The sequence below is a fragment of the Spinacia oleracea genome, chromosome 1 (genome assembly GCF_020520425.1).
Source record: "Spinacia oleracea cultivar Varoflay chromosome 1, BTI_SOV_V1, whole genome shotgun sequence".
NCBI classification, from domain to species: Eukaryota; Viridiplantae; Streptophyta; class Magnoliopsida; order Caryophyllales; family Amaranthaceae; genus Spinacia; species Spinacia oleracea.
In genome coordinates this window covers 89352206-89371284 of record NC_079487.1, presented here as the reverse complement: position 1 = coordinate 89371284, position 19079 = coordinate 89352206, and the positions used below count along the sequence as shown (strand labels likewise).

General features: G+C 37.8%; 1 protein-coding gene across 1 annotated transcript; it reads left to right on the top strand.

Annotated features, from left to right (window-relative positions):
* Positions 1 to 423: 423 nt before the first annotated feature.
* Positions 424 to 17740, top strand: LOC110796969 (uncharacterized). The gene is made up of 13 exons (XM_022002065.2): positions 424 to 846; positions 932 to 1081; positions 1225 to 1395; positions 2348 to 2491; positions 5112 to 5217; positions 5306 to 5454; positions 7897 to 8022; positions 10023 to 10166; positions 10711 to 10798; positions 12837 to 13210; positions 14405 to 14725; positions 16820 to 17041; positions 17310 to 17740. Exons 1-13 carry the CDS (start codon positions 649 to 651, stop codon positions 17442 to 17444), a joined length of 2328 nt encoding a protein of 775 aa, XP_021857757.2. The 5' UTR covers positions 424 to 648; the 3' UTR covers positions 17445 to 17740.
* The last annotated feature ends 1339 nt before the right edge of the window (positions 17741 to 19079 follow it).

Genomic DNA, 19079 nt, shown 5'->3' with positions numbered 1-19079 from the left:
GGGAATCGCCCTGTTATTGTTGTTTTCTTCGGGAGTACCCTACTTTGTCCATTCTCTTCGCTTCAACCTTTAACTTTTTTCTCTTTTAAATCACATTCAATCTACTCCGTATTAATATTCAAAGTTGACGCAAATTTACAACATAAGATGTTTAAAATTTAGAGAGAAATACTTTTAAATCTATATTATTTTCCTATAGAATGTTATTTTACTATAAATATATGTTATTTTTCACAAAACAAAAGCCTTTTTTTTTATTTATTAAAAAGGCAGAGGACATCTTTTTAACGCGTGGAATACCATGAGGAAAGTACTCCCGGGAGTACCTAACAATTTGCGATTTTGCGGCTACGGAGTACCAAGTCCGTTTAATTTAGCTACTTCTTAGCCACTGGCCCACTGGCCACTTGTGTGAAATACAGTGGGATCGGTGGAACACTTGAGGCTTCAATTTGAAATTAAGTGGCTGAGAGAGTAAGAAATACGTGACAGAAGAGACACCAAGAAAAGAAAGATGAAGACGGAGGGAGGGGAGGAGCATGAAAAGGAGAAAACAAACAACAGAACCAGAAAACAGTCACACTACTCAAATTCAATACATATTCTCTCTCCTCCCCGGCAAATCTCCTGCAAGTTAGGGAGGCTGCAATGGCGTTGGCTTCACCAGCTACAGGATGTTTTACTGACTTGAGGAATTCACCTTCCTCCTCAAAACCTTGTTCCTTTTTCTGCAATTCTACTCACAAGCTCAGCCGTCGCAAGTTCCGAATTCGCGCCACTGCAACTGTTACTCCTCCTGGTGACACCGCTAATGGCCGGCCTACTGTCTCTCCTGTCCCCCGCAAGGTACGCTCCTCTTTCTTTTATTTTTATTTCAATTTATTCAATCAATCAATAGTTCTGACTGACAATTACGAAATTCAACCTTCAGACTGTTGGAGAGATGTCTGCGGAAATCAAGCGTATGAGGGCGCAGATGGAAGAAAATGAAGATGTGGCTATACTTATGAGAGGTCTCAGGGGACAGAATCTCTCCGACTCGCAATTTGCAGCTGATGATGTTCAACTCCGCTTGGTTGAGGTTTGTTCCTTCTTTCATTTTCCAATTTCATTATTGGATAAGTATTTAGAATCATCATATACTTTCATTTTGCAAAAAGTACAAACAGGAAACTTGTTTAGTTATTGTTGTCTTCCTTCACAATCATGCCTGCTATTGTCCAGGTTGATGAAAGCAGTGAGTTCCTGCCAACGGTATATGATCCAGCCACCATATCCTCATATTGGGGTAAGCGGCCACGTGCTGTTGCCACACGCGTTGTACAATTGCTTTCTGTTGCTGGTGGTTTTCTCTCTCGTCTTGCATGGGATGTGATCAATAAGAAAGTCAAGGAGGTAATGTTATCTTCTCATTGCCTTCTTTTGACAAGTGTAATAAATAAATATATTGAAAGCACACCAACTGGGAAGTTATGACATATTTTTCTGCTGTTTCTTATGCTCACCCTTTGTAAATCATGCTGTTTGGGACTTTGGGGGTCCTAGTTTTTTTGTTTTATTCTTATTTTTTATGACAACCTTCACAAGTTTTGTTTGCATATATGCCAGAAAGCACTGGGTGCTTCAACAGTTAGTACTAAACATGTGGCTTCACTTGTCAGGCTTAGTTATAGGTCAAGTTGCATTTTCGTTTATGTTCCATGACAGGCTTAAGATGTCGCCTTACTGAATTTTTTTTCTTAGCTAGTCAGGTGGTTAGGCATAATCGTAAGGCTGTTTATTCTTGGTCTCTCGGAACACTTCTCTGGTATTGCAGCCAATATTGGCTAGTAATCTCTCTAGTTACAACATAATGCTCTTTCAAACAGTGTCAGTTATAATTCTTATCAAAATAGAAGTTATAAGTGTAGATGTTTCCCTAGCAACAACAAAACATACTTTTAGTTATGGAATCTTAAGAACTTTTGCTCTATTCTCTTTCTTATTTGGTCAAAGAAGGCCCAGAAGTAACAATAGTTCAACAACCTATGACATATGTGGATTCCCGCAAATTGTTAAACCTTGCACCTGCTTGTGGATAGAAATCTTGTTAATGTGGATACTATTTGCCCCTCTACTCACCACTCTTTTGAATGAAGTGTATATCTTTCTAGCTTATCTTTAGTGATGTATGCTTTTAAAATGTGTTACTTAGAAGCCATGGAACAGTATGCTTTTGATAGCATTTGTACCGCTCTTTCTCTGACGGAGAACAAATAATTCTTCATTCCTAAAAAGGGTTCTGCTCCTGTATCGAGTCTGTTTTCTGTGATTCTAATGTGTTTAGTTCCCTTTTTTTTTTTATCAGAATGAAGTTGCACGAGCAATTGAATTAAGGGAGATTGTGACCTCCTTGGGACCTGCATACATCAAACTGGGACAGGCTCTTAGCATTAGACCAGATATACTGTCACCAACTGCAATGACTGAACTCCAAAAGCTCTGTGACAAGGTAATATGAGGTTTCTTTTAGTGTCTCCAATGACACTCGCCACTGAGGTTGTTCCAATGAATTCTCCAGATGTTGTAGTGTTGGAACAGTTTTCAAAGTGGGTGTGTCTTTAGGTCTCCAGTCATCTCAATTCCAAGTAAACGTCTTTAGCAATAATGCATCTGATTGTCTTCGTGATTACTCTGAAAATGGTGTTTTTAATAACTCTGTGTTTACACACCTGAATGTAGCTTTATTTCCATTACTGCATAATTTTCTCTTGCAAAGAATTTTGTGCACACTCAACAGACACCCAAAAAAAGTGGCAATAACATTCTCATATGCTCCCGTCTCCATTCCTATTGAGTTGGTTTAACTTTCCACTTTCGTCCAATCCTTTGAGTTGGTTACACTTTCTGTTTTCCCGTTCCTTTGAGTTGGCTACATTTTCTCTCGTCCATGTTTGGTAATTTTTTTAATGCTTTTATCCCTCATTACCCTACATGCAATACTCTATTTCCTACTTTTCTTACACAACTCCACTTTCAACACTCCCTTTCTTATTTTCTATTACATAAACCCCACTTACAATGCTATCTCTCTTCTTTTTCTTACACATGACCCACTTGCTACACTCTCTCTCCTCACCATAATATGCATGCCAAGAGTCGGCAATAGTTATATAACCCACTCAAAGGAACGGAGAGAGTATCTAATGTAAGAAATCATTGTGAACATATCTTGATTGTTGTAATGAAAATTTTACTTTGAGAGAATGCTAGAAAATGAGGAGTTCTTATTCTTGTGAACACTCATAATCAGAAGGTGTTGAATGTTGAGATCATGTAGTGAAGTAGGGTTTTTATTTTTATATTTTTGGGGGGGGGGGGGGGGGGTGTTAAATTTAAGAGTCTGTGTTTACTTATTTTGACTTATTTAAAGTTCTAAAATATTAGTTCAGGTAAATTCATATAAGTTTAGTTCATATAATTTCAGCAAAAATAAGTTTTTCCTAACAATTTAACGCAAAAATAAGTTTTTTTCTGAAAAAATAAGTTTAAATAAGTTGATATCAGTCGATTCAGTTGAACCAAACAGAACCTAAGTGTATGTTGCACGAAATATTAAAATACGTATATGAGAAACGGAGATATGCAATACAAGGGAACGCGGAAGCACAGTCATAATAAAGCAAAGCCTGCTAGTCATACAAGTTTCATTTTTCCGTTGCAAAACCAACATACCTATCTGAAATAGCTTAAGACACATCATTTTTGGCATGCTACTGAGGGAGTAGCATCACTAGTACCCAATAGCCATGTCAACTGGTCAAAAATAATACACAAAACACTCAATTCTAGCAATAAAACTAAAACAATACAACGTATCATAGTTGAGTTACTCCCACAAATCGTGGTGAATCACAAATTATTAAAGAAAAATAGAGGACTTGAGCAGGGAGAAGGTGTCCAGGGTATTAAGCGAGATGAGGGGAGGAGTGAGCTTCCGTTTTCCTTGCAAATCTTTCCAACAGTGGAGGCATTTAAGTTATTAAAAGTGGAAGCAAAATGGATCCCTCTAATGCCCTTCCTTTTCTTTCCTCATTTCATATTTAAATAAGGGCAAAAAAGACCCCTCACTCTTTCCCCCTCCACTTCCCTCCAAATTCCCTCATCCAAAGTTATAAAACACTATCGTCATTAGTTGTATACTTGTATCCAACTATATTTATTTTTACTAATTCTCTTTGTTTTCATTTAGATCCCAAATTGAGAAAACCAAGCTACATATATGTGCCACTAGCAGCATGATGTTGAGTTAAAGGAGCTGGTTGCAAAGATGAAAGGGTTAGATTGGCCCTGGGGCGTGGGTTAAGGGGACTTTGGTGACTTTTGATCAGGGATTTTTTGTATTTTGTTTTTGAGCAATTACTCTAACTCAATGATATATGCCACCTTCTATGATTAAAAAAAAAAGTAACTGATCAGATGCAGACAAAAGATTCATTTGTTCTTTTGTCTGTGGGATGTAATGGACTAAATCAAAATGGCTCTTAAAACCTCTTCGCTTCCTTTCCATGAAGTAGAAGATGGTCTTCCCGTTGTTGTCACGTTATGGCTTTTGGGTCAATTGGAAACAACCTCTCTGCAATTGCAGGGGTAAGGTTGCGTACACCCGACCCCCCCTTACCCCGCTTCTTGCGGGAGCCTCTTTGAGGCAATGGAGTAATGATAATGATAATGAATGATCAGATGTTTGGCTCAAAATAAAACCATCTTCACTGGTGGCTATGTAGGAAATGATATGTAAAAAGTTGGTTTCTTAAAGTGAACCAAATAAATAGATATTATCTGACAAACATTCTAAAAGTGATCCTAGTAATTATAAAAATAAAAGGAGAAAGAACAAATTTTCTTATCGGCTGAGTGATGTATAACCAGCATTGAGGTACTACCCCTCGCAGGCCTCATGTATGTATCAGCAAGGTTTATCTCAGATTACAATCCATTTCAACTATTGTTTTTTTATTTCCAGAATAGCTATTTCAAAACGTTTACCACATCAATAAATATGCCTGTCTGGTCAGACCGTTACCATTTTATTATATCTGATGATTTTCCCTCTTTGGCAAAATTTTAAGGTGCCATCATTTCCGGATGATATTGCGATGGCTTTCATAGAGGAGGAGCTTGGGAGTCCTTGGCCTGAAATTTATGACGAACTTTCACCCTCTCCAATTGCTGCTGGTATTCACCATTTTTATTGGTTATTTGAAAGAACATTTTATTTGAAGAATACTGGTAACTGATTATGTGCTTTAAAATGTTGTTTCAGCATCTCTTGGACAGGTTTATAAAGGCCGATTAAAAGAAAACGGGGATCTAGTTGCTGTCAAAGTGCAGAGGCCTTTTGTTCTGGAAACTGTTACAGTTGACTTGTACATCATTCGAAACTTGGGATTGGTTCTTCGCAAGTTTCCTCAGGTAACGTTTCCGAACAATATTTGGCTACATTGGTCTTCCACTCTTCCCAGTTTGTTGATTGTCTCATGAGTCATGGACATGAACTAACATGTTAAGATTGTTAACTATGTTTTTGGGACTTGAAGTATTATGCTGCTCTTAAGGGATGAACATTGCTACTTTCAGGAATTTGCTTTTCTTTGGTTTGGTTCCAACTTTTTCTAGTTTGAAGAGTCCAAATGAAATGTCATCTCATGGTTCAATACACGTACTTTGATTAAAAAAGATATATATCGTAGGATATTATTGACGAGATAAATTCTCACTTGAGGATAATTCTGAGAAGTGAGAACCTGCCGCTGAAGTTTATTATTAAAGGGGATAATTCATGCGTCTCAAAAATGCTCTTGTTGGAGGGAGTTCAATCTGGATCTTATCTTGAATAATTGTACCTAATTCTCAACAAGGCTATCTAGTCTCTTTAGAGTCAAAGTCAGTAGGGTTTGTTCAAAATTTGGATTAAGTAGTGTATGATGTTGGATTTTTTTAAAAGGCCAAGTATAAGAGTTCAATCATTTAATGTTGCTTTGATTGTTAGCTTTTTACTCATCATGTTGAAAGTATCTTGATGTGGTGGAATGAATAAGTGGTTGAAAGTAGGAGTTTTTTTAGGATGATAAAGAAGTAACATTTTTAAGTGAGGCATTTGGAAGAATTTGGTGATATTAAGTGAAAAAGGGATTAATCGATTATTCATGATAAGGGGGAAAGTGAAGGTCTTCTAATTGCAAGCTGGAGCATAATTAAGCCAATATAACGAATGAGCTTTTCTACTTTTTGTTACTTAAAGAAAGTAGAAGTAGATTCCGTTAAAGTGTAAGTGGGCTAAAGAGAGGGCACTTGATCATGTTTGTCCGTTGGGGTTGTTAATGGGAGTAGAATGAGGAGTTTTATTAAAATGGGATACTATTTGGGAAGAGGATTTTATTGCAATAAATTATTTTTGAAAGATACCAAGGGGGTGTCGCCCATATGCAAAAAGGTGGGCTGTACACGAAAAGCTTATCCCCTCAACCTATGTGAGGGCGTTTATGTCTAAAAAGTCAAGAAAAGTAAGTAATACTCAGTTTCTATTACGTCTACTATAAAAAAAAGCCTCAATATTGAAACTTGAAACCTTAATGGGGAAGCAAAACTTTCAAACATGGAACGTTCTTTTACACTTCAGCAAGCCAATTTTTCTTTTGTCCTTTTTCGGGCAAGAACATCTTTTCAGCAAAGCTGTTGATGAAGCCCGAAGAGAAGAAACCTAAGGTCTAAAGGGTAAAAGTTTATTATGAGACTCTTCCTCCATATGTTACAAATTGCAACGAGTTGCAAAGAAACTCAAGTTAACAACTTCTCAAACAACTTTTCAATCTCTGATAATCAATGTGGATGCTTTTCATTGATCTACTTATTTATAGTAAAGATGAGGAGACCGATTGTGCGCATTTGGAAGTTTCCTTGGCGGTGTTGCTAACCACTGGTTGTATGAAAATTATATAAATTGTGAGTTCAGCAAGGCCAAAGCGTATTTGAGCCATGTTACTTCTGTCAAGGGAGTCTTTTTGACAATGGACAAAATCAGGGTCATGATAGATTGGCTCACTCCTCGCAATCATTGAGTTACACGATTTTTGGGATTAACGACCTATGGTGTAAAAACTTGCTCAGTTAACAAATGTTCAGGTCTACGATACGGGATAGGCGAGAGAAACAAGGGGTTTACGGGAGTTAGGTATAGTCAGAGAAACAATTTAGTGAGAGATTCAATAGGGTGTGAGGAAGTTAAGGATGTTTGTGCTTGTTGTCTTTGTATTTCGGAGAGAACGCAGCCTCTTGAATGCTGAGCTAATGTTCCCTATTCGGCATTATTTAATACAACACCCCTTTATTGTCGGTCATATTCGTCTTCTCTCTTCAATTACGTCTTTTGTACTTCTTCTTCTTCCCTTCTATTTCCCCTGTTCTTCTCTCTCATACCAGGCCGCCCAACACATTACAGTTGTGTTCAATAGATAATACTTAGATTTTCTGGATATTTGAACGACTAAAATGCAGTGTGCATAGTATGCATTGATCATGGTGGCATGGCTTTCTCAAAATTGGTGTTATTTGATACTTATCTTCCTATTTTGTGTTTGTGTCACTGTTTCCTATTCTAGGGGAGGGTAAGTTTATTATTTATGTTTATATCACTACAGAAAAAACTGTAAAGTATCCAACATCTCTGTAATGCCCATTCTCCATAAACTGTATTGTATGGTGTGTTGGTGTGTTCAATGCCTCCGCACTGAGGAATAATGTCTGACATCTTGTTCAAAGTGACCTGCTTGTTGGTTTTGTTATGGGGACCTTTGTTTAGGCTGATTGATTTTTGCATATGATATCTGATCTCTTCCTTTATGTACATGTCCGCAGATCTCCGTTGACGTGGTTGGTTTGGTCGATGAATGGGCAGCACGTTTCTTTGAAGAGCTTGATTATATTAATGAGGGTGAAAATGGTACACGTTTTGCTGAAATGATGAGAAAGGACCTTCCACAGGTTACTCACTGCACCCCTATTTTTATTTTATACGCTAAGTAATAAAGAGTTATAAAGACACCAAGGGGGTGCCACCGATGTACAGAAGGAGGCCTGTGGACAGAAAAATTCCTGCCCTTGAGCTGTCATGAAGCAAATTATGTATGAAATCAGGAAACATCAGGTATCACCCAGGATCTAACACTTGACTCCAGCTAAACAAAGGGGAATTCGAAACCTTGACCAGGAGGGAGAACCCCCCCCCCCCCCCCCTATCCAAGGGGTGATTCCAAATCAATAACTGTTATTGATGAATAGTACAAATCATATGGCAAATCGTAATAGACTTTTAAGATATACATTTAACTTTCAATTTTTGTTTTAAGCTCACATTGATAAGCCTAGTACATAATCACTGATAGGATCATTCCTGAAATTCAAAAAAAATGAATGAGCGCCGGAATGCTCATTTTTTTTTTCTAACTTCAAGGAATTTCTCTCTCCGGTGATTAAAGATGGAAACCCCACTGCACAACTTGAGCCAGAATTGTTGAGGCCCGGACCGATGGTGCAGCAAGCTTTTCGGTGGTGGCCAGTACCATGCAGCTGCTTCAAAGCCAACGTGATGTTCCTTGGTCAGATGACCAAAATATTGGCAGCCCACTGGGGCGGATTCGGGTAACAATGGCTCGGGGGGTTAGGAAAAGTATCTCAGCCGGCCCACCCCTGACCTGCTGGGTTGGGTGGCCGGGTGCCGTCTCATCAATTAGCGTAGATTAATAGAAATTTTAGGCTCACAAATGAAACTCATCGGTTCATCAAGTGGAGTGAATTTCTTTCCTTGAGCAGGGTTTCTTGGTGCAGTTTTACGTCTTATTTCTTGCCCTACCATTTGACAATCCTCCATTCAAATTATATTCTGTTAACCTCATATTTTATTCATTTAATTCACTTTCTTCTTTTCTTTTTTTGTTTCCACCTTATTTTAGTTTTCCTACCGATTTATTTACAAAAATGCCATGTTATTTGCACTATTCACAAATAACAGTTATTGATTTATACTTTTCCCTATCCAAGCGCACCACCAAATTGCCAATGGAACCATCTCCCACCCATGGGCCAACTAAACTTTCTCATCCTTCTTTCTCAAGCTGTTTGTATTTTACTGACATCCGAACTTTTTGTTAACAAAGGTAACTCTATTTATCACTATTTCTGCTGCTGCTATTATGATTGCAGTAGCTGGCTAAGTAGACGACTATGTTCATTTGAATTCAATGTCCCTCATTGATGGGTATCATGCATGTTTAAATGCTGAAGCGGCTCTGCCTCTATGCTTTTTCATGGAGTCGTTATTCAAATTACTGCAAGTGTGCGACGTGAGTGAGTCAAGAAAGTTCAATACTTATCGCAAATGGAATAGAGTACTGTGGTTTATAAGCAAGAAGTTAAGTCAGTAGAATTTTCCCCTGTCCTCCAACCTCTGACTTTCTCTTGTCAAACACCCAAACATTTCGGTAAATATCAATGTCTATGAACTTGGTTTTCTGAAATAGAACTGTTGAAGACACTCTTCTTTTACAGAAAAAACATGAGAAAATAGTCCAATTTATTAACCTATTATGACTATCAGCAGCTGGGATTTGGGAGCTTCTAAATTGTGACGAAGAGCAAATCATCAACAAAAATTGTGTCTAGTGTAGTTGAAAGATACCAGAAATCAATAAGCAGAAGGCACATATAAGGGTTGGACGGATGAATGTATGTATGCTCTTGGATATATAGATTTCCTCCAGCTTCCCTTTTTCACCTAGATCCCCTCCGTGACTTTTTGACACAATTCTTTATTTCTTGTTAAGCTGCAATCATGACTTCATCAGAACTCTATCCCCCTTGGGTTTGTTAGAGCTGACATATGTGTGCCAACATCTTCCATGAGCATATCTTGTTGTCCTATTTATACAGTCTGTCTTAAATTATATTTTTCTCTCCACCTGCCTAACTTATTCTTGTCCTTTCAGGTGGTTGTACCAAAAACCTACAGTAAGTATACTTCAAGAAAGGTTCTTACAACTCAATGGATAGATGGTGAAAAGCTGTCGCAAAGCACAGAGAGTGATGTTGGTGAGCTGGTTAATGTTGGGGTTATATGCTATCTGAAGCAGGTATAACTGGATAACGTTTTTAGCATTATCATATTCATCTATTTAATGATAAACTCAAAAAGTATTTTTGAATCATTTTTGCTGCACATATTTCAAGTGTTAAAGATGGTTAACTCTCGGATTAATGTCGGTTAATATCCTATGTTATTATATCTGTTCCCTTTTCATTTTTTGGAAGAGTTATTCACACTTCACTTTGGATATTAGGTAAATATGTGTTGTTTGATACTTTGGTAGTCACCGTGAAAGCTGTGCCACTTTACATTGTGCGCATTATTATCTTAAAATTGTTGTAACCCGGTTCCACACTTCCACTAACCCATACCATATGTGCCCTTTTTAGAACTGAAACAAAACAAAGATTTCAGATGAAGACAAATAAATACGAGTATTGATTTTTTTTTTTAAAGAAAAGAGATAAAATTTTGGTTGAGCCTTATGTTATCACTTGTTCTAGATGTAGTTAATAGTTCAATCTCTCTTCTTCCCCTACCCTTTCCCAAACATTTACTGAGAATTATCCCTTTGATGAAATTGTATGCAGTTGCTTGATACTGGATTTTTCCATGCTGATCCGCACCCCGGAAATCTAATTCGAACTCCTGATGGGAAGTTGGCAATACTTGATTTCGGTAATATTTTGATATGTGTGTCATGTGACATTTAAGTTTGTATGCTACTTTCACTTGCATTAGTATCGCCGTTTTAGAACTTTATAGTTACGAATTTACAATTACATTCTCCCCATCCCTTATTAAATAAGAAAGAGAAGTCAAGGAAAGATAAATGCATCTCGAAAATGCAGTGCATTACTATAGCCCTATTGAAGCCTCAAAAAGAATTTTGAACCCTTGGGCCTTGACATCTATAAACTCTGATCTCTAAGATATGCTTGTCCAGTTGTCCTTTGTTATACCATGTGCATCACTAGATTGTGCAGAACTAGTAATCTAACTATCCTTAGACATATCATGGTTGAAGTGTTGAACACAACATGTCCTGTATTTAAACCCAATATTGTCCTGGAAAAAAAAATTAAGGATAAGTGTTGAAGAGAGAGAATTCCAAGGACAAAAGAGTTAGAGTGTTTCTTCCACCTCTTTACACCTCTTTACACAAGCAACATCAAGTTGCAAAATTGAAATTTTCAAGTACGTCTGTGGAGCTCTTCTCTTAGATACTGCCCATGCAAAGAAAGCAATGCTTTAAGAAATACTACAGATTTTTTTTGTCTGTGGGTGACACCCCTTTAGTATTCCTTTATTTTATTTTCCTTAACAGTAGCTTTGAAAAAATAACTGATGTTGGATATTTGTGGTTTGGAACGTACTGTTTAATGCTCTTCATAAGGCATTGGAGTATTAAAAATTCTTTTTGCGGGTTGCATATTTTAGGGAATTCTGATGAGAAATGCCTTCTTTTTACATAATCTTTTTCATCACTGGAAAGAACTGAAGTCCATTATTTCGTTCTAGCTCTACAGTAGGCCACTTTAATTGATTGTGTATATGTACATTGTTAACTGATGGTGAATACTTTTCACTTTGGAAGTTGAAACCTTTTTTTAATTACAGCAGTTGTTTTGTTATTGTTTGAGATTAAAACTAGAGGTTATAAATCACCCCACAATTACTAACAGGTGGAACTAGCTTCTGGAAGATACTTGTATTTAGCTAAATTTGATGTTGAGATTCTTGTAAACCGTTACTTTCCCTGCTAGTTTGATTTGCAGTTACGGACTGAGATCGTAACTCTGACTGGCTATTAGATTATGGTAACAGTTCCGAATGACAGTTGTTGACAAAGAGAGGTTTTTTATGTTGGAAAACCTGAGCTTTTTGGAGAGTAAGAATTTAAGTGAGGTAAGGATTCGTTTGTACAAAAGTGGGGCTATGTTGAATAAAATTGTTTCTCAAGACTCAAGGACTGTCTTCGAGATTAGAACTCCAATTTCCTTGATGTGTTGTCTTATTTCATCAACTTCTTAGGGCCTTGCTTTTCATGATTGTCTACACTCTATAGATGGATTTGATACTTTAACAGCTCGGTTTATGTTCTGATTTTATCAGAGGCGTGATTCTAACCCAGAGAGAGAAAAGGACACTCTCATTTATTAAAAGTGACTTAGAACTTGACAGAGATTTAACAAATAAAAGAATAGTTGCACTAAGAGAGTACAGTAAAAACAAGTTGTTCACAAGATTGAATAAATTAATGATTGCTGAGTTTTCACGGGATCTCAGATGAACCAACCAGGCGCCAATCAGAACATTATTAGATCAAAAGAAAAGAAAATGATACCGGATGTGCAAACCTTAGTTAAGTTCTTTGTGGACTTGAGTGAGTTGAATCTCTTCCATCTTCTTATTTGGCTTTTCTCTAAAATGCACCATAAGAGCCCAAATACCTTCGTGGTTTCCCTGCCCCAAGGATCGAAATAGGAGACTTGGAAGAAGTAAATTAGCCTAGATTAAGAGTAGTAATATACTGTAAAAAAAAGAGAATAGTCATATAGTTTTCCTATTTACTGTAGTATAGATATCAGAGATGCACCAATGTAACAGCTTTTGATGTGCCATCTTATGAGTATGCTAGTTCATGTGTAAGAAAAATATGTTACCTTGCATGCTGGGCTAGTGAGTCTTTTAAAGTATAACTCTGCTGCAACAGGCTTGGTTACAAAATTAACTGATGATCAGAAGTATGGGATGATTGAAGCAATTTCTCACCTAATTCATCGAGATTATGAAGCTATAGTCAAAGACTTTGTGAAACTGGATTTCATATCAGAGGGGGTTAATTTGGAGCCCATTTTACCAGTTCTTGCTAAAGTTTTTGACCAAGCACTTGAAGGTGGGGGAGCGAAGAACTTCAATTTTCAGGAGCTTGCATCAGATCTGGCACAGATAACTTTTGATTATCCATTCCGTATACCCCCTTATTTTGCTTTGATAATTCGAGCGATAGGGGTGTTAGAAGGCATTGCTTTGGTTGGAAATTCCGATTTTGCTCTCGTGGATGAAGCCTACCCATACATTGCACAGGTACCTGCTTTATGCTGGGGAATTTTTCAGTGAAAATGACGTCTTATTCATTGGTGTTCTGCATTTTTCTTACAATCATTACTTTTTAGGTTGATATTCAAGTAATTCTAGCTATTTTATTTCTATGGATTATATAACGGCTGTAAAAGAATCTGCAGCTGGCTGACAACGGAAGAATTAGATTTATAACATATATCTAAATCCTTTGATGTTGTCTCCAGACTTGCCACTATATTACTGAGAAGTGAGAACAATTTTTTGGACTCCCAATTGAACTCTATACATGCGGCTATACTTTGTGTGAGGGGTTTATCAATCATTGTAATAGAAGTTTTATCTTACCAATTTGCTATAGCTGCTGTCAACTTCCTTAGCTAAAACTTAAGAGAGTTTGTTAGATTTACACAATGCAATCCATCATTAGCAATCTTGATTCTTGCATCTTGATTCATTAATTCTTAGGCTCCAAGTGGGCTTAGCATTCAATTCTGAGTTGTGGTGGAGCAAGGAGTTCATGTTGGTGTCTTTGGGGTAGTAATGTTGGAAGTGTAAAAAGGTGATTTTTTTTTTGTTCAAAAGTATTTTGATTTTCTGGTGTTGGGGTTTGAAATTCCCAAGGGAAAGGAAAAAGGAAGAATCTTTAAAGACCCTCAGATCCCTTTACCTTTTGTAAATATTTTTAACTTCCTTTAATTTAGCATATTGAATAAACTTAAAGGGCTAAAAGCATTCTTCAAGCGTGTCTAAATGCGAGGTGCGGACGTGTGCTCGGGCAGTAGTCTCATCTCCTCAAACAGCCTAGGCACAGTATGGACGATGAGGCGAATCACAGAGGTCTGGGTCTCCCCCCCCCCTCCCAACCCGGTTTTCATTCTTCTTTTTAATAAAAAGCGTATTCATGGAAAATCTTTTGCTATCTGGAGCCCCTCATGCTTTCTAAAACTAAGATGAATTTGTAGTGATCCAATTGTAAACAGTTAAAATTCACCTTAGGGGTAGAAAATTTCAAAAAGGTGATGACGATTAAGTAGATCTTTCTCCTTATCCTCCCCTATTTCCTAACAACTTGGTCGATCAAACTGTTATTTTACTGAAGAATTGATTTTGTGAATTACGTTTTTGGATTATCTTGGTTTCTTTCCTTGATTTTTAACTGACAGCAGTTTGTTATTCATTAATTTTACATATTTCCAGAGGCTCTTGACTGATGATTCTCCACGTTTAAGGAAAGCTCTTCGATATACCATCTATGGTAAATCTGGAGTTTTTGATGCTGAGAGATTTATCGATGTCATGCAAGCTTTTGAAACTTTCATTGTGGCTGCCAAAAGTGGAGGAGGAGAGGATTTGAATGGTAGAATGGCTGAACTTGGCATTCTCCAGACCGAACAGAGTAATGATTTTGCTGGTATTTCTTTAAATTCACCATTGAATCAGCAGGTTCAGACAAGAGCTGCTTTATCATTTCTGCTATCTGACAAGGGAAACTTTTTCCGAGAATTTCTTCTGGACGAGGTATGTCATGTCTGTTGATGCAATATTAATTATATGGTAGCTTTATTAGTATAGATGCTTTATATGTTTCAAAATCCATTGAAGCATCACATTATGTACATGTGAAATCAAAGGTTTTAATAACGTGGTAAAACGTAATATTACATTGGACATGCAAAGCACATCCTGTATGCACTTATTGGATAGACATTCAGTCAAGGGTTCAGTGCTCTGCTCTAGTCATCAAGTCCTTTTTTTCTATTTTTTGGGGGGTGGGGTGGGTGAGTGGGATGTAGATGGAGATGAGTAACGTATGTAATACTCCCTTAGTTGTGGCAGCTACTTTATTCCATATGCTGCAATAGGACAGACAACTTGTCCTACAAACCACAAACCAATATAACACTATCTTTGGATAAGTAAAAATGGAGAGAAAGGGAGGGAAGGGAGGGAAACAAACTCCCTTGTTTGGATAAAAGGTTGAGGGAAGGAAAGGGAGCGATCCATTTTCCCTCCCTACTCAATAAACACCATCCCTCCAAATTGGAGACCATCCCTCCAAATTGGAGAGATTTGGAGGGAAAATGACGATCTCCTTCGCCCTCTCTTTCTTTCCCCTCCCCCCCTTCCTCCTCTTTTTCTCTCTTTCCTAGCCCTTCTATCTTGCTATCCAAACACACTGTAAGCCCTTCTAGCTCATTTTATGCATGTGCCCGAAGGCTAGCCATCCAAAGAGTACTTTTACACTTTGTTTGGTTAGCATTTGCGAAGAGGAAAAAGAGGGAAGAGGAAGGGAAGTGAGGGGAGGTGAGGGGAGGAAAAGATCGAGCTTCCATATTCCTTCCAAAATCATTCCAACATAGAGGGATTTGATTTATCAAAAGGGGGAGGAAAATGGATCCCTCCAATTCCTTTCCCGCCCCTATGTCTTATCCAAATAAGGGAAAAAATATCCCTCACTTGCCCTTCCCTCCCTTTTTCTCCAAAATTTTCTATCCAAACATAGTGCTAGTGTAGTATTTTTTTACCATCATTTGGCGTAGGCTCTTAGGTACCGCAACATTCTTGTTGAGCTTAGTAGCTGATCATACACGTGTCCTTTTGACTTGTTTCCAGCGGAAATCCTTCTTCGTTAGGCAGCCGTGTTCTTCCATCCACATGCTTACACGGTTGTGGAGTAACTGTTGCACTTTTTGTAAAATTGAGACTGACTCTTTGGGTCACAGCTAGACTTACATTTCCCTTAAGGACTGATGACAACTACCCCATAAACAGAAGTCCTTTCACCGCACTTTGTCTTCACTTATGCAGGCACTTGGAACTTCCTACAAGGTTACCCATCCAAAGGCTATTCTATCCTACCACACTATTTTAAGAACATCTTAGCATATGAACGTTTGAAAGAAAGTGCACTTTGTTGGTATAGGTAATGCCCCCATCAAGAAATTTAAACCATCGCTTTGGTGTTAGAGCATGAGGAAGGTAGAGGAAATGGCTTTCATACATAGATCAAACCATCAAGTGTGGAACCTACTGAGGCTAGGGAGGTCCTAGATGTAGGCTTATCCTCGAACAGTCCAAAATTTTTAAGGGAGATTTCTTTTTATTCATATGTTGCTAAATTATAGGCAAAAAATAAAGAATCCATTTACAAGTTCGAAATCTGCTTTGATGTGTATTAGTCCCATTTCCCTACAACATAGTGGTTTATGCATGATTTTGGAGTTTTGTTAGGCCTTTTTTTCCTGCTCCATATAGGAGTAGGAAGAAAGGTAAGGCCAGCTATAAATATAGTGTTCGGGTTGTACATTCAAGGTAGACGATTACTGGTAATTTTGTAAGTGTGAGCTTCCTTGTTAGAGGGATTCAAGTGATTCAATTCAATAAAGAGTTTAGTTTCTCATACTTAAGGACTGATGACAAGTTCATATTGGTTTTTGCGCAAGAAAATGTACGGAGTATAAATTTTCAAACAGCATAGATAGTGTTGGCAATAATATGAATTTTTCGTTGGACTTTCAGCTGGATTATGCTTTATTGGGATTCTTTTATTTTTCACTGATGTTTCAATGTCTAATTATTTGTTATGATGCATATATTTCCTGTGTTATCCAGATTGTGAAAGGCATTGATGCAGTGACAAGGGAGCAGCTGGTAAAAGCAACGGCTTCCCTTGGTATTGCTCCTGTATTAAGTATGGTTCCTGCCTTTGGGCCCATCAAACCTGCAATGCTTCTACCTACTATCAATGCGGAGGACAAAATCATTCTGAACAATGTGCAAAGGGTAGTAGAGTTCCTTGTAGCTGGAAGCTCCCTAGCAAGAAAATCAAATGAGGTACGTTATACTCTTCCAGAACATACACTTCATCCCATATTTCAGTGAGCTGTTGTTTTACGTGAAAGGGTGCACCGTTTTCCTGGTGCATGTAAGAAATTTCAGATTGGTTAATGAAATAAAAATCTAACTGAACAAATCCAAAGGCTTTGGCTTTGATTTTGCAAAACTATTTTGGTGACAAAATGGAAGTAGATAGCTCTTGTAAATAACCCAACCCCCAGTTGAGCAAGAAATGTCATACTAATTCCTTTGTGAATGTTGACAGGCCATAAATGTTGATCAGGCAACAAGAGAGCTTCTTTCTCTGTTGCCAGGTTTGTCTGCTAAAGTATTGCCCGAAGTAGCTAGTCGGCTGGGTTCAAGAGTGGCAGCACGGTTTATTCGAGATACATTGTTATAAGTAGTTACAGACTCACAGTTCGTTGAAGCAAAGTGTACAATCTCTCATCCTGCCCGGCCTTATGCTGTGAAAGCATTCATCAACTGAGTACTCCGTATATATTATCTTCGCCCACACTTATACAACTACACCTGACAGCAAAATATCGGTGAGACCCTTATGAAAACCATTAAGGATGCAACAGTCACTAAGTGTACATGTTTACTCTAATTTCTTTTTGAAATATATCCAATAATACTATCAACAAAATATGAAAAAGTAATTCAGGAGAAGAAAAGTCATTGATTATTTGCCTTTCTTTGTCTCTGTCTTTGTCTATCAATGAAATAGTGGAGCGCTAAACCCCGCCCTATTAATACACACCCGCCCTATTAAATGTCACCATTACCCCTCCTTATATTACCCCTTCATGTTTTACCTTTTACCTTAGCTTACTTTTACTCACCATCTTACCTTCAACCTTACCACCCACCTTCAACCTTCCAAGATTCCGCCGACCACCACTCCGGCATACCTCCTACAGACCCCCGGCCATACCTCCGGCGACCCTTTTTTTTTTTTTTTTGTCCGGTAAAACTTACAGAGGCTTCTTTAGTTTGAGTTTCCACCATTGTAGAGACTTCTGCAGTTTAAGCTCGTACCATGGTAGGAGCTCAAACTGCAGAAGTCTCCACCATGGTAGAAGCTCAAAATGAAGAAGTCTCCCTTGGTAGAGACTTCTTCGTTTTAAGCTTCCGCCATAGTAGAAGCTTAAACAATAGAAGTCTCCACCATGGTCCGAACTTAAAACGAAAAAGTCTAATTAATTTATTTCCAGAATAACTATTTCCATTCAACACTTAGTTACCAAAACTATTTCGTATTTAATATCACAAATTAAATAAAAATAATCGAATTACATTTTTTTTAGCATGGAGACTTCTACGTTTTAAGCTTCCACCATGGTGTAGACTTATTCGTTTAAAGCTTCCACCATGGTAGAAGCTCAAACAACATAAGTATTCGCCATGGTGCGAGCTCAAAAAAAAAAGTCTAACTAATACTTTTGGAATAATTATTTCAAATTCAACAATAATTAAAATCGAATTAATATGCAGGCTTCTTCATTTTAAGCTTCCACCATGGTAGAGACTTCTGAAGTTTGAGCTCCTACCATGGTACGAGCTTAAACTGTAGAAGTCTCTGCCATGGTAGAAGCTTAAAAAGAAGAAGCCTCTGTAAGTTTTAACGGACAAAAAAAAATTATCTTTTGGGATGACGTAGATATTCCCCGGGATGACTCGTACATGTAAGAATTTTGACGCATTTTTTTGCCGGAAATTTGCGTCGTCGGAAAAAGTGCTTGCCGAAGTGGTGGAAGCCGTTGGATTTCTGTCGCCGGAATTTTGGCTGGAGGTCCGGCCATAGTGGTGGCTGCCGGAATGTTGGAAGGTTGAAGGTGGGTTGTAAGATTGAAGGTGAGTTGTAAGGTTGAAGGTAAGATGGTGAGTAAAAGTAAGGTAAAAGGTAAAAGGTAAAAATAAAAGGGGTAAATATTAAGAGGGGTAGTTAGGACATTTAATAGGGCGGGTGAGTAATAGTGGGGCGGGGTTTAGTAACCCCCATGAAATATGAAAAAAGTAATTTTTATTTAAG